The 16,407-nt window shown below is 36.0% G+C and overlaps 1 protein-coding gene across 14 annotated transcripts in view; it reads left to right on the top strand.

Moving 5' to 3' along the window:
* g (adaptor-related protein complex 3, delta 1 subunit-like garnet) overlaps positions 1 to 16,407 on the top strand; it is a 32,839-nt gene continuing 16,432 nt past the window's right edge. For all 14 annotated transcript variants that reach the window (XM_080163973.1, XM_080163975.1, XM_080163976.1 and 11 more), the window contains exons 1-20: positions 1 to 181; positions 360 to 429; positions 963 to 1,058; positions 1,841 to 1,909; positions 2,189 to 2,310; positions 2,562 to 2,643; positions 2,806 to 2,889; positions 3,589 to 3,749; positions 4,150 to 4,314; positions 4,525 to 4,668; positions 5,062 to 5,169; positions 5,498 to 5,659; positions 9,096 to 9,167; positions 9,391 to 9,499; positions 9,877 to 9,984; positions 10,336 to 10,470; positions 10,830 to 10,960; positions 14,719 to 14,803; positions 15,505 to 15,597; positions 15,887 to 15,959. In XM_080163973.1, the coding sequence (XP_080020099.1) occupies positions 105 to 181; positions 360 to 429; positions 963 to 1,058; positions 1,841 to 1,909; positions 2,189 to 2,310; positions 2,562 to 2,643; positions 2,806 to 2,889; positions 3,589 to 3,749; positions 4,150 to 4,314; positions 4,525 to 4,668; positions 5,062 to 5,169; positions 5,498 to 5,659; positions 9,096 to 9,167; positions 9,391 to 9,499; positions 9,877 to 9,984; positions 10,336 to 10,470; positions 10,830 to 10,960; positions 14,719 to 14,803; positions 15,505 to 15,597; positions 15,887 to 15,959 (2,146 nt within the window). In that variant the 5' untranslated portion in view covers positions 1 to 104. The remainder of the gene's footprint in view (positions 182 to 359; positions 430 to 962; positions 1,059 to 1,840; positions 1,910 to 2,188; positions 2,311 to 2,561; positions 2,644 to 2,805; positions 2,890 to 3,588; positions 3,750 to 4,149; positions 4,315 to 4,524; positions 4,669 to 5,061; positions 5,170 to 5,497; positions 5,660 to 9,095; positions 9,168 to 9,390; positions 9,500 to 9,876; positions 9,985 to 10,335; positions 10,471 to 10,829; positions 10,961 to 14,718; positions 14,804 to 15,504; positions 15,598 to 15,886; positions 15,960 to 16,407) is intronic.

Raw genomic sequence — 16,407 nt, forward strand, 5'->3', positions numbered from 1 at the left:
CAAAATGAAATTTTAAAAGACAATTTTTACACTTTTACATTTTCCTAAATAAGAAACTTTATCTTTTATATTTATTCAATTTAAAGTTTGAAAGAGGCATAGAAATGGCTCTTCAAAAGGTGAAAGGGAATATTGAGCGGATGTTTGATAAGAATCTGACAGATTTAGTCAGGGGAATCAGGTAACCGACTTATTTTATTTTATTCTACTGGTTTATTTTCAGTCAATTTTTATTGAAGATTGTTTGTTTTTCTCTGCTTTTATTATTGAAGACTAGATTTCAGTATAAAAATAATACAACTATTGACAATTTACCTACGTATTGGATTTAACTGTACTACTAAGTATTTTATTTACAGGAATAATCGAGACAATGAAGGAAAATACATAGCTCAATGTCTTGAGGAAATTAAACAAGAATTAAGACAGGTACAAAAAATGTTTTATGTTACTATTAATTTTCTTTTGGAAATACTAAAGACTTCGTTTTCGCCCTATTAGAAGATGGGAGAAAATCTCTCAAAGGGGGGGGGCGAAAGTGACACTTTTTGAAACCAAAACTAAAAGTCAACAAAGGAACTCAACAAAAAAAAAGAGTTACAGGTCTGAGATTTTGCATGGCAGTTGCTTTATAGGGGTACAATATGGAACTGTGAAGAAACGGCGGCTCAACCGCCGAAAACCGCCGTTTCCCGCCGAAATTTTTTTTTCCTTTTCTCGGTGGTTTTCGGCGGTTGCGCCGCCGTTTCTTCACAGTTCCACATTGTACCCCTATAAAGCAACTGCCATGCAAAATGTCAGACCTGTAACTCTTTTTTTAGTTGAGTTCCTTTGACTTTTAGTTTTGGTTTCAAAAAGTGTCACTTTCGCCCCCCCCCTTTATTTATTGTTTAATTTAAGTCTAGTATTTAAAGAAAAAAACATTGAACTATTGATATAATATTAATTTTTGGTTGTTTCAGCACAACATAGCTGTGAAAGCAAACGCAGTTAGCAAGTTGACTTATCTACAAATGCTTGGTTATGATATTTCATGGGCTGGCTTCAACATAATTGAGGTAAGAATTTAAAGTAAAAGTTTTCTGTCGGCGTATATTTTTTTTGATAGGTAAATAATTTGTATCATAAAGAGGACTATCCACGAACGAGAGCACACGATTCTAAGTACCTTCCAGCATTGACCCTAAGTATTTTCTTTCAGAATATAATAGTTCACCATATATTATTGATATATTGACGAGAAAATTTATGTTTCACCATGTTTTTTTTAGGTATTTTAATTGATTTTGAAAACTTTTATGAAGCTAATTCTTTAAATAAAATGGATATTTGATGATACATATGTTAATACTCGTATTATATAGATTGTAAATTAATCCATAATAGCATTAATTTAAACATACATTTGAGATATAGTAAATGTGCTTTTGACTTTTTTTAATTTTTATCATTTGACAACATGGACAATTAAAGACACCCCGAACTCAACAAAGCGTTTGATAGAATTTTAACTAAAAATAGTGGACATTTTTTTACTTTTCTTCAACTTGAAGTGGTGAAACATAAATTTTCTCGTCAATATATCAATAATATATGGTGACCCATTATATTCTGAAAGAAAATACTCAGGATCAATGCTGGAAGGTACTTAGAATCACGTGCTCTTGTTCGTGGATAGTCCTCTTTCTATATCCATTTAACGTTTGTAGTTATGCCTCTTTCTTAGTAGATAGGATACCTTCGTTTTAGATAATTACTTTTAACTTCCTAAAACCTTTTCAATAGCCCACTACTTTCAATATTATCACTTTAGTCTAAAATTGATATTTGGTGTCTCTAGGTGATGTCAAGCACAAAGTTTACTGAAAAGAGAATTGGATATCTGGCAGCCAGTCAGTCCTTTCATCAGGTATCAATAACTATTATCGGTTGCGCTCTAAGCTTCTAGGAGATCTCAAAAAGATGAGGGAGAGGGTAGAAAAAAACCTAAAACCACCGCAAATCTTAAGGTGGAAATAAAAAATAGTCAGAAATCAAGACCTACTTAAAAGTATCCCTAAATAGATAAATTGATCGGTTCAGTTGTTTCTGAGATCTTAATGGACAATTTAAATTGAAATACCTTCTACTGTTAAATGAGACATATGAATGATGGTTAATCTTTGCTTATCCTACTATAAAATTCCAGGACACAGAAGTGTTGATGCTGGCAACGAACATGATCCGCAAAGACCTGAACGCAACATCCCAATATGAGGCTGGTCTCACACTTTCTTCCCTATCCTGCTTTTTATCTCCCGATCTTGCAAGGTACAATAAGTAATTTAACATTTAACTTTAAAAGCATGCATAAACAAAACATAGTTTACATAGGAAATTTTTATATCAATGTACATTGGAAATTTAGGCTTCTTAAACCTCTTAAACTTAAATTATTACCTACAGTTTATTTGTGAAAGATTATTTTCAATAATTTGAATTTTAAACAAATAGTACCTATTATTACCAACTAACTTTAGGCAAATTTTGCTAATCATTTTCATTAAATATAACTCCTGTAGGGATTTGGCCAATGATGTGATGTCTCTGTTGACTTCTACAAAACCATATCTACGAAAGAAGGGAGTTTTGCTGCTTTATAAGGTTGGTACTAAACACTTATTTAAGAAATATGTTATATCTGTAGAAAAATGATTTTGCCAATAACTTTTTACCAGTGAAAGTCATCAATATTAGTTTATCACACATATATGTACACTGTTATTTTTCAAGATTTTACTCAAACATTAAGATTATTTTTCCTAGGTGTTTTTGAGATATCCAGATGCTCTAAGGCCAGCTTTTCCCAGGCTCAAGGAAAAACTGGAGGATCCAGATCCGGGAGTTCAGGTGGGAAGTCATGTTTAGTAGCGATACTACTCTATATCATGGACTAGCGGCTACGCCCCTAGAGGCCTCTAGTGGCACTTTGAATGTTTTTTTATTTAAAATATCTAATTACAGAAATAATTGGTTTATGTTTCGTTGGAGTCTCTTTTTCGGGAGGGGTAATTTTTTTCTAGGGGCGATTTCTCCTGATAGGGTGGTGGTACCCTCCCCCAAAATAGTTATAAACCTTCCCGGGACTTATGAGAAGCTACCTTGTTAAGGAGAACCCGATCGGTTCAGCGGTAAGCGAGATCCTTCGGTACAAACACACAGACACACAAACACACAGACATCCTGTTACTTTAGTATAAGGATATGTCCGTATGTCAGGACTGTAAAGAGATTTAGATTCACACTGCACAGCTGTCATATTACGTAAGACCATCGATTTTATTTCTATGTGATTTCCATATTTTAATAGGTAGGGAAAAGTAGGTTTTAAATTCTCTTGTAATCCTTTTTTTATCCTTTACAAGCTAATATTTGTATGTCTACTCACCTGTTGAATTTTATTAGGAGCCGCCTCTTAATAAATGTTTCATCCTTGTTTTAATTCAGAAAGGCTTAGATGCGCTTTAAAGTATACTTATGAGACTTTTCAATTGCAAAGACACGTGTTATCTTTTTTTAGTACCTGTAATATGTTTTATTTCTATTCAGTCTGCTGCTGTGAACGTAATATGTGAGTTGGCACGTAAGAATCCCAAGAATTATTTGTCCTTGGCTCCGACATTCTTCAAACTTATGACTTCTTCAACAAATAATTGGATGCTGATTAAGATTATCAAACTTTTTGGTGCTCTTACACCTTTAGAGCCCAGGTAATATTTGTTTATTTTGTCAAGTACAACATCATAAAAAAGTTTATTTTATGATGATCAATGTAAGAAAGTAGATTTGTATAAGTCAAACCAATCCTTTCTTACCCTATATATTTGTTTGTATAGTCAAAAAAAGCTAGATCCTTTCTTTTAATACGCTTTTGCTATGAGAAAATGTTAGAGAGATTATATTCCAGTATGGCTTCGAATAAGATTGATTTTGGCTGGATTAGAACCTGTTCTGAGCCATACATTAAAATTGTGTATCGTATAGTATCACATAATTCTACTTTAATTAGCACGGGCCTTCGATCCATTGGGCCAATTGATTCTAAGAGTTTTCATTTTACTATCTTTAGAAAATTTTTCCATATTACGATGCAATAATTAACATTTTTAGGCTTGGAAAGAAGCTGATTGAGCCCTTGACAAACCTGATTCACTCAACCTCAGCCATGTCACTGCTGTATGAGTGTATCAATACAGTGATAGCTGTCCTCATATCTATCTCCACTGGTATGCCCAACCATGCGGCTTCCATTCAGCTATGTGTACAGAAATTGAGGTTGGATTTTCTTTATTTAATGTGTTTTTTCTAAATACCTATCGAGAATTATTGTCTTTATTTGCCTGTTTGTAAGGTTCCTCCTTATAGTAAAGCTTCTAATAGGTCCTTGAGGTATATGATAAACTACAAATATGTAATTTTAAAACTTTCTGCATATTTATTTTCTTCAGTTTTCCTACAAAAAAATAAATAATATCCTTCCTTTAGAATTCTAATAGAAGATAGTGACCAGAACCTGAAATACCTGGGTCTGCTGGCCATGTCCAAGATCCTGAAAACAAGCCCCAAGTCTGTTGCCAGCCACAAGGACCTTGTCATGTCCTGTCTTGATGATCCAGATGATTCAATCAGGTTAAAATTTGTTGTTACTTAAATTCCACATGTCAAAAAAAAATTTTATCAAAAACTGGATTTTTAAAGCATTGGTTTACAAAACGAATTAAACAAAAGGAGGGTAGTGGTCCAAGGATATTGAACAATACTTTCAACAAAAGAGCTTTTATTAGGAGATTCATAATAAACATCCTAATATCAGATGAATAATTCGAAATCAGAATTTAGACTTACATTAGGTACTAATAGGAGAAAACTTAGTATAACCTAGGCCTGTATTCACCCAAAAATAGGTGTAACGAGAATTCTAGTTGTCTTATCCATGTGATTCCAACATTCTAACACAAGAAGAGCTGTTAGCAAGTTTCTTAATTACTAAATCATTAAACTCCCTACATAATTTTAACATAGGTTGCGGGCCCTGGACCTTTTGTCTGGCATGGTGAGCAAGAAAAACCTGATGGAGATTGTAAGGAAGCTCATGTCACACATGGCCAAAGCTGAAGGCACAACTTACAGGTTTGTTTTTATTATCACTGCGACGATACAGTAGACTGTAGATAAATCTTCCCTCAAACTTTAAAAACTTGCTTCTGAAATTTGTATCTTGGGTTAAATTTAGGAAGTGTATTACAAAGCATAAAATAATACCCGCTTCACATTCCCTCTAATATTCAATCTACAATAATTGTTTATTATTACTCAGCGAAAGATTTATTTATTGTCCATTGTCCTATGCCTGTATCCCTGGTTTCTATAATAGGTTTTAATACAATAGGGACGATTTCACTAGGGGAAAAACCTAAATACTTTTGTTATCACCTTGTATTATATTTGTAATATTTAGGGATGAGCTGTTAACCAAAATTCTTGAGATCTGCAGTCAGAATGATTACCAGTACATATCCAACTTTGAGTGGTATGTGAGCGTCCTTGTTGAGCTATCCCAGATGGAGGGGGGCAGCCATGGCGGAAAGCTGGCACACCAAATGATGGATGTGGCGATAAGGTATACATTTTTACAATTAAACGGTAATAGAAACAACTACCTGGGCAGGAGGTACTTCTTGAAGTACTGGGGGATATTGACGTCCCTCCCCTTACCAGTCACCCTTCCTTCCAGGGATATGGAAGGTTTGCGTAGGACTAACTATCCTACCTGTAAAAATCCCCACAGTTAGCGAAAACACCCACAGAACCTCAAACACTTATGGCTTTCACACAGCCAGAGGTGTACATGAAACAAGAACTGTTGGAACTGATGCTCAGTTTACTGAGAATATGAAAGATGATGGTCAAATCCGAAAGGAAGCTATCAACTTGATGACAGGACCAATAGGTTCTAAGCAAAGCTGTAAGATAGGAACCTGGAATGTTAGAACAATGTATGAGTCAACTAAAACAGCCCAAGTAGTTAAAGAAATGACAAGTTACAATATTGGAATACTTGGAATTGCGGAATGTAGATGGACAGGACAAGGACAAACTACAACCAAAGATGGCCACCTAATACTTTATTCTGGTCATGAAAGCCAACATATGTATGGTGTTGCTATAATTATTCAAAAACGACATGTCAATTCACTAATAGACTGGAAACCTATATCAGACAGAATAATTAAGGCTAGATTCCAATCAAGGCATTGCAAGTTGACTATTATCCAATGCTACGCCCCAACAAATGACAAAGATGGAGAAGTAAAACAAGAGTTTTATGATCAACTGCAATCAATCAGAAACTCAGTACCCAAACATGACATGTGCCTAGTTCTTGGAGATATGAATGCTAAAGTAGGAACTGACAGGACTGGAGTGGAGAACGCAATGGGACACTTTGGTATAGGTACAAGAAATGAAAATGGAGAACTTTTAATTGAATTCTGTTTAAATAATGATATGGTTGTAGGAGGTACACTATTTCAACACAAAAACATTCACAAATATACCTGGACAACGCCTGATGGACAAACAAGAAACATGATTGACCACATTATGATCAATAGAAAATGGGTCAAGTCAATGCAAGACTGTAGGAGTTACAGAGGAGCCGATATATTTAGTGACCATGAACTAGTTGTCAGTAAGATTAAATTAAAGCTGAAGCGTACTGGCCATGATAAAAAGAGTGAGATTGGTAGACAATATGATTCTACAAGATTAAAGGACCCTGTGATAAAGAATGAATTTGTCTTAAAACTCAGAAATAGATTTCAAGTCTTAGAGGACCTAAATGACGAGACTGAGATCACATGGATTTCAATTAAAGAAAACTTTCAATCTACTGCTAAGGAAATCCTAGGTCACAAGAAACCAGAGAAAAAGGACTGGATCTCTGAAGAAACATGGATCAAAATAGAAGAGAGAAAGAAGCTCAAAAACAAAATCCATAATGCTCAACATTTGGCTGACATGAGCAATTTAAAAGCTGAATATACTGCTAAAGACAAAGAAGTCAAAAAGTGCACAAGGAAAGACAAGAGAGATTACATTGACAATCTGGCTGAAAAGGCCCAAAGAGCAGCTGACTTTGGTAACATGAAAACAGTATACAACATAACCAAGCAATTAAGTGGCAAATATAGCAAAAAGAGTGGTGAAACTATCAGGGCTAAAGATGGTAAATTACTCACTACAGAAAAAGAAGTTGCTGAAAGGTGGAAATCACATTTTGAAGAAGTGTTGAACAGACCTGAACCAGAAATTACTGCTGAACCAGAACCAGGACATGAAATAGACATAGACACACGACCACCAACTATTCAAGAAGTTAAAGCTGCTATACATAGTCTAAAGAATGACAAAGCACCAGGACCTGACTTGATAACTGCCGAAATGCTTAAGGCAGACATAGATCTTTCTGCTAGGACTCTAACTGATCTCTTTGATAAAATTTGGAGGCAAGAAAAGATACCAACGGACTGGTCTAAAGGTATAATCATAAAACTACCTAAGAAGGGAGATTTGAACAATTGTGATAATTGGAGAGGAATTATGCTGCTTTCTATCCCAAGCAAGGTCCTATGTAAAGTTATTTTAAACAGAATTGATGAGAAAATTGACAATAAACTAAGAGAAGAACAAGCTGGATTCCGTGCTGGAAAGGGCTGTGTTGACCAAATTTTCACCCTTAGGACGGTTATTGAACAATGTGTTGAATTTAACAAGCCACTTCATGTAAATTTTGTTGATTTCTCTAAGGCCTTTGACTCCATACACAGACAAACACTTTGGAAAATACTAAGAAGTTATGGTATACCTGAAAAGATGATAATTATGATAACTAAATTCTATGACAACTTCCAAGCCTGTGTTTCAGTTGGAAACAATAAGACATCTGATTTCTTTAGAATAAGCACTGGAGTTAGACAGGGATACATTTTATCACCTATTCTATTTATATTGGTCATTGACTGGGTGATGAAGAAAACCACAGAGGACAAAAAACGTGGTCTCCAGCTGGGCATACTAGGACACCTAGAGGATCTGGACTTTGCTGATGACCTGGCACTGATTTCAGAAACAATCAAACATCTACAAGCTAAAACAGATAGACTAGTCAAATATGCAGGTTTAGTCGGGCTCTTTGTCAATGTCAAGAAGACCGAAATTATGAATATACCTACAAACCCTGATCAAAATATAACAATAAATGGTGAACAATTGAAACAAAGCAACAAATTCACCTATCTGGGGAGTGTTATCAGCAGCGAAAATGGCTCAAAAGCTGATATTAAGACCAGGATTGATAAGGCTAGGGTTGCTTTCAACAGTCTACACAACGTTTGGAATTCAAAGAAACTTGCTCTGAAAACAAAAATCAGACTTTACAACAGTAATGTGAAATCAGTTCTTCTTTATGGAGCTGAATGCTGGAGAACTGTGAAAACTGAAACAAATCAACTTAATGCATTTCACAATAGCTGCCTAAGAAGAATTTGCAAAATATTCTGGCCAAACAAAATATCAAACATTGAGCTGCATGCTAAGACGAAGTGCAATAGTATTGAAGCAGAAGTGAAATATAAAAGACTAAGGTGGCTAGGACATGTGCTCAGAATGGAACAAAATAGGTTTCCAAAAAAGTGCTTAAAATGGAACCCCACCACTGGTAAACGTAAACGGGGACAACCAAAAATGACCTGGAGGCGGAGCACTGAAAAGGACCTCTTTGATTTGGAATTAACATGGGGAGAAGCTGAAGCACTTGCCAAAAAAAGAAATTCATGGAGGAACAAGGTGTCCGTATTCTCTGGACTCAACAGTCAAAAAGAGAGATGCGCCTGATGATGAGAAACAACTACCTACCTACCTAAAGCATATTGATGGATTTGATTTTTTTCAAGCTTCAATAGGCAATAGCGGGGTTTTTAGTGTTAGCTTGTCCTGTAGTTAATTTATTTTTGATAAGGTAATATATATATACTAATTATATTTTCTTTTTCCAGAGTTGAGACCATCAGACCATTTGCGATAGAACAAATGTCCCTGCTCATTGAAAACTCTTCTGTACTGTTGAAGTAAGTTATCCTGTTTTCCTTTGAAAAATATTTTATACTAGTTTTATAACTTGAATATGTATCTTGTAAGTAATAACAAATAAGCTAAATGTATTATATATCATTATCTAGCTTTAAACCATATTAGAACTAAACTCTTAGTTACAAATTATATATTGAATCTTAATAGATATAAAGAGACTTGCCTATTAATAACAACTTTGATAACACTGAAATATTTTAGATCTGGACGACACACGTCAGCTACCGAGGTGCTGTATGCCGCCTGCTGGTTGGTTGGCGAGTTCTGCAGCTTGCTGGCCAACCCAAGACAAGCTCTCGTCTCAATGCTGACAGGGACAGAGATGCCCAACTATATTTGTTTTAAATATGTTTGGATTCCGCTCTCCTACTGGATGATTGATTCTTGAACTGACCATTAATTGACATTTTTTCCTCTGTCCTAATATACACGTATATTATACATCCATTGTTCGGATGAATTTTAACTTATTGGATTTGTATACTTCACTTAATTACTATTATTACTAAGAAAAAGCATAGGTAGGTAGTTAATAGTTTTTTTTTGTTACAAATACACATATGATAAACAATCATCTAAATTCATCACTCATGTAACTTGTTAACATTTTTGATTCCATTAATTTTCGGTATATTTTTTTTATGATAAAGATAATAATTTGAAATATCAACTGGCGTCCCTGTGGTTACAGGATTGAATCCAGCGTTGGCTCCCCACATCCAGGCAACCTTTGTGCACAACATCCTGAAGCTCTACTCCAGGCTGGAGGAGGTAGATACAGAGATTGATGCTATGGTAAGTTTCATATTCAAATAGCTTGTTTTTAAATCAAATTATTTTTTTCTTATCTTTCTTTTTTTGTAGTCTAAAATTATACTGCCTTTCATGATGGCTACACTTACTGGACATATGAAAATGATTATATTCAAAGAGTGCTATTTATATGTTTTATTGGCAAAGTGGGATGTTTTTTTTACACATTTCTCCATGAATCAAAATAGTAGGTACTGATATTGAACTGGCAAATCAATCACTAAATATAGGATTGGGATAAGAATAATTTGTTGACTTTTATCCTATTCCTGTATTCACTTATAAACACTCTTTTTTTTTGAAAAGCAGCTAGATGATTATATTTTATTTTAGATATTGGGTAAGCTGGAAGAGCTGGTATCCAGTCCAAACCTTGAGGTCCAGGAGCGTGCCAGTACAGCCCTCCAACTTGTCAGGTCTATTGCCAACCCGGACATTGGCGAGGAACAACTAAGGAAGGAATTACAGGTACCTAAGAAATTATTGGTTGAAAAGTTTGAACACAACTTGTTTATAACTAACAAATTAGAATACAATAGAATTACTAGGTAAAGTTTTTGTGCCAACGAATAAGATAATGTGGTTATATAACTTTGGGTAATAGAATAAATCTAAAAAAAACCAGATAGTTGAAGACCGTCTACTAGCAGATTTTAGCGACTTGGCTGTGTTAATATTCCGGACGCCAATGGCTGATATTCAATGGCGCAGTAGAAAGTCGGCACAGGGTCCAAGGGGTGGGGACATTCATCTATTCAAATACTTCACTCTCTATTGTTTTACTCTAATAGTAATAGTGTAATTTAAAATGATTTATTTGTTTTTAGATTTTATACGCTGGTGAATTGAACCCTGTTGGTCCCAAGGCTCAGAAGAAGGTTCCGGTGCCGGAGGGACTCGATCTCGATGCCTGGATCAATGAACCTGAACCTGAGGAATCTGATGACGAGGATGAAGTGTAAGTTAATCAGCTAGCCTAAAACTTTCCCCTAGACTCTGATTAATTTGTAGACCGTATACCGGATCTTAGTGGACAAATAAACACACAACTTACTGTTTTACACTTTTTCGTCCCTAGCATCTCTAGGCTCTGTATTCGAAGCGTAAGTCTTTGGATGGATAAAAGGGGGACGTAACTGAAGCTTTTTTGATGCTGGGGGGGGGGGGGTTTTCTCCGGAACCACTTGATGAACCGTGCAAATTTTTTGGACTTAAGCTTTTAGGGGTATGAACATCTTATGGTTTCAAAGTCAACCCCCTACCCCCACCACCTAGCCCCCCGGGGCTCAAAACCCCCCTAAAAATGAACCTAACCTTAATTATCTCAGAAACCATTTGACCAATAGGGATGATTTCTTAAACTTAAGCTTTTATGGTTATAAACTAACTTCTAGATTAGAAGTCACCCCCCTGCCGCCAACCCCTAGCCCTCCAGGGCTCCAAAAAACCCTAAAAATGAACCTAACTTTAATTTTCTCAAAAACCATTTGACCAATAGAGATGATTTCTTAAACTTAAGCTTTTATGGTTATAAAATAACTTCTAGATTAGAAGTCACCCCCCTGCCGCCAACCCCTAGCCCTCCGGGGCTCCAAAAAAACCCTAAAAATGAACCTAACTTTAATTTTCTCAGAAACCATTTGACCAATAGGGATGATTTCTTAAACTTAAGCTTTCATGGTTATAAACTAACTTCTAGATTAGAAGTCACCCCCCTGCCGCCAACCCCTAGCCCTCCGGGGCTCCAAAAAACCCCTAAAAATGAACCTAACTTTAATTTTCTCAGAAACCATTTGACCAATAGGGATGATTTCTTAAACTTAAGCTTTTATGGTTATAAACTAACTTCTAGATTATAAGTCACCCCCCTGCTGCCAACCCCTAGCCCTCTGGGGCTCCAAAAAATCCTTAAAATGAACCTAACCTTAATTTTCACAGAAACCATCTGACCAATAGGGATGATTTCTTAAACTTAAGCTTTTATGGTTATAAACTAACTCCTAGATTATAAGTCACCCCCCTGCCGCCAACCCCTATAGCCCTCTGGGGCTCCAAAAAACCCTAAAAATGAACCTAACCTTAATTTTCTCAGAAACCATTTGACCAATAGGGATGATTTAATAATGCGGTTCCTGAGAAAACTGAGATTAGGTTATTTCTCTGAAAGCATGTTTTAAAAAAAAATACTGGAAATTTAAGCTGAAGTATATTTTTTAGGAGCCCAGGACCGGGGGGCTATGGGGTGGGTGACTTCTAAAATAAAATTTAGTTTACAACCATATATCTGCCAAACAAAAAAGTAGTTTATACACATAAAAAAACATCTCTATTGATCAAATGGTTTCTGAGAAAATTACAGTTAGGTTCATTTTTAGGGTTTTTTTTAAGCCCAGGAGGGCTAGGGGTTGGCGGCAGGAGTGGGAAGACTTCTAAACTAAAAGTTAATTTATAAGCATAAAAGCTTAAGTTTAAGAATCTATTGATCAAATGGTTTCTGAGAAAATTAAGGTTAGGTTCATTTTTAGGGTTTTTGAGCCCTCGAGGGCTAGGGGTTGGCGGCAGGGGGTTGACTTCTAAACTAGAAGTTAGTTTATTAGCATTATAGCTTAAGTTTAAGCAATCATCTCTATTGATCAAATGGTTTCTGAGAAAATAAAGGTTAGGTTAATTTTTATGGGTTTTTGATCCCCGGGTGGCTAGGGGTTAGCGGCAGGGGGGTGACTTCTATACCAAAAGCTAGTTTATAACCATAACGGTTTAAGTTCAAGAAATCATCTCTATTGGTCGAATTGTTTCTGAGAAAATTAAGGTTAGGTTCATTTTTAGGGTTTTTGAAGCCCTGGAGGGCTAGGGGTTGGCTGCAGGTGGGTGACTTCTAAACAATAAAAGTCCTAGAAATCTGACGTATTGATCATATGGTTTCTAAGAAAATTAAGGTTAGGTTCATTTCTAGAGTTTTTTTGAGCCCTGGAGGGCTATGGGTTTGCGGCAGGGGGGTGACTTCTAAACTTTAGTTAGTTTATAAGCATAAAAGTTTAAGTTTAAGAAATCATTCCTATTGGTCAAATGATTTCTGAGAAAATTAAGGTTAGGTACATTTTTAGGGTTTTTTGAGCCCCGGAGGGCTAGGGGTTGGCGGCAGGGGGGTGACTTATAATCAAGGAGTTAGTTTATAACCTTAAAAGTTTAAGTTTAAGAAATCATCCCTATTGGTCAAATGGTTTCTGAGAAAATTAAGGTTAGTTTTATTTTTAGGGGTTTTTGGAGCTCCGGAGGGCTAGGGGTTGGAGGCAGGGGTGTGACTTATAATCTAGGAGTTAGTTTATAATCATAAATGCTTAAGTTTAAGAAATCATCCCTTTGGTTCAAAGGGTTTCTGGAAAATTAAGGTTAGGTTCATTTTTAGGATTTTTTTGAGCCCCGGAGGGCTAGGGGTTTGCGACAGGGAGGTGACTTCTAATCTAGAAGTTAGTTTATAACCATAAAAGCTTAAGTTTAAGAAATCATCCCTACTGGTCAAATGGTTTCTGAGAAAATTAAAGTTAGGTTCATTTTTAGGATTTTTGGAGCCCCGGAGGGCTAGGGGTTGGCGGCAGGGGGGTGACTTATAATCTAGGAGTTAGTTTATAATCATAAAAGCTTGAGTTTAAGAAATCATCCCTATTGGTCAAATGGTTTCTGAGAAAATTAAGGTTAGGTTCATTTTTAGGATTTTTTTGAGCCCCGGAGGGCTAGGGGTTGGCGGCAGGGGGGTGACTTATAATCTAAAAGTTAGTTTATAACCATAAAAGCTTAAGTTTAAGCAATCATCCCTATTGGTCAAATGGTTTCTGAGAAAATTAAAGTTAGGTTCATTTTTAGGGTTTTTTGGAGCCCCGGAGGGCTAGGGGTTGGCGGCAGGGGGGTGACTTATAATCTAGGAGTTAGTTTATAATCATAAAAGCTTGAGTTTAAGAAATCATCCCTATTGGTCAAATGGTTTCTGAGAAAATTAAGGTTAGGTTCATTTTTAGGATTTTTTTGAGCCCCGGAGGGCTAGGGGTTGGCGGCAGGGGGGTGACTTATAATCTAAAAGTTAGTTTATAACCATAAAAGCTTAAGTTTAAGCAATCATCCCTATTGGTCAAATGGTTTCTGAGAAAATTAAAGTTAGGTTCATTTTTAGGGTTTTTTGGAGCCCCGGAGGGCTAGGGGTTGGCGGCAGGGGGGTGACTTCTAATCTAGAAGTTAGTTTGTGACCCTAAAAGCTTAAGTTTAAGAAATCATCCCTATTGGTCAAATGGTTTCTGAGAAAATTAAGGTTAGGTTCATTTTTAGGGGGGTTTTGAGCCCCGGGGGGCTAGGGGGTGGGGGTAGGGGGTTGACTTTGAAACCATAAGATGTTCATACCCCTAAAAGCTTAAGTCCAAAAAATTTGCACGGTTCATCAAGTGGTTCCGGAGAAACCCCCCCCCCCCCCCCCCCCAGCATCAAAAAAGCTTCAGTTACGTCCCCCTTATCCAAAGACTTGATTCAAATAGTAAAATAGCCTAAAACCATCCGAGGTATTATTTAAAGATTCACTAAAATGGAGAACTCAATCGGCTCAGTAGTTATAAAAAACTTAAGCCACAGACAAACAAACCAGTTATAAAAAACTTAAGCTACAGACAAAACAAACCTTGCTACTTTATATAACAGGATAAACTCTTTTTGAATTGATAATGTATATTTTAGTGAGGAGAATCTTGCGCAAGTGTTTTTCAAGGATGACCGACAGGAACGAGGTGGTAAGAAGTCACCCAGCGAACCTTCAGAGGAGGTAAATTTATCTTAATTTACATTTTTGTATCGTAGAAAACGTAGTAGCGGGTTTCGCAGTAGCTTTTGATAGGTTATTTTAGGTTAGGTTAGGTAAATGTTAATGACTGCCCGCAGGGTTAGGAAATTGGCCCCGCAGGGACTAGAAATAGGAGAAAAGCTACTGTGAAAATACGTTTTCTTTCCATTATCCACATTTTTATGTCTTTTATCTGAGGATTTTAGAATTCAAATTAAAAGATAAGATAAAACTTACTCAGGGAAAAGGGAATGATATTCCCACAAACAATTTAAAGGAAAATTTCCCCACAACTCTCTTCCCTTTTCTCCTTTTTTTACCCACCCCTCTTCATTTATATGAAAAATCAAGATATACCCCCAGCTAACTTCCAAAGGTTTCGTGATTTTGTTTGTAACCTGTAACCTACTAAGTTAAGCACAAAACGTCTTAAATAGATTTATTATTCTAAATAGTCAATCAGATACAATATAACGTTCATATTTTGTCACATTACAAGCGATGAAATTTTCGATTAAAAGAAAGTCTCTTGCAAAACTTTATACTAAGAAATTAATCTATTTAAGCTGACTTATTATATGGATGAGTAAGAAAAGGACCCAATAGTACTAAAAGTGTAATCCTGTACTTAAAAGTGACACAGTAATACATATTAATAATAAATGACTGTGAAACATGTTAAGGAACTTGCCAACATGAGAGCACAAAGATTGGCCAACCAAAGCAGTAATCCTAATTATCTAAAATCATACACACCCACCTCTCCAAGTAGACAGGTAAACATATTTCAGTATAGCTTCCAAACCGATTAATATCCGCTGGTTTAGAAGCGGTTCTCAGCCATACGGAAAAGTTATGTATATTGTATAGCATCGTATTATAGACAATGTTTTTCTAATATTAAAATAAAAATCATAATATTAATTCCAGTTTTGTTTACCCAATGTTTTAAGCCAACGAATGAGAGAAAGTGTTAATATTAGTTTCAAGTATAATTTACAGTCTATTATCCCCTTCCTCTTGGGGAATTACTCACCCCAAAAATTGCAATAAGATTTTTTTTAGGATATGAATGGCGGTGAGGTGGATGAGATTGGTATCCAGTCAATAGATCTGGATGTTCCTCTCTATATTCCAGGTTACAATTTATATTAAACACTTTTTTGGTTATTGACGTCAAATGGATACAGGATATACGGGGATATATTGACAGGGGAAATTTGTCGGGGAGGGGGAGGGGGGCAGTATTAACTCATTCATTACACAGAATAAGATTTTAAATCAGGTTTCTATCAAAATGTAGCACTTGTTCCCCCTTTCTTTAGGTTTTTTAAAAATTTAATTTGATTTTATGACTTTATGAGTCCATGACAATTTTTCCATACTATTGTGGTATTCGGCAACCGTGAGCCATGTCTATGGCACCCCTGATCTGGGGTTCGGTGGAGGGTCAATGGCCCTCCCCCGAGTCCTGGGGAAGGGGTCTAGTGACCCCCTCCCTACGCTTAGAATTAATGATTTGAATCTGTCATGTTTATTATGGTTAACTGTATTCTTAATTCTCCCCCACCCTTTCCAGGGATGGG

The sequence above is a fragment of the Acartia tonsa genome, chromosome 6 (genome assembly GCF_053477335.1).
Source record: "Acartia tonsa isolate MP-2025a chromosome 6, ASM5347733v1, whole genome shotgun sequence".
NCBI classification, from domain to species: Eukaryota; Metazoa; Arthropoda; class Copepoda; order Calanoida; family Acartiidae; genus Acartia; species Acartia tonsa.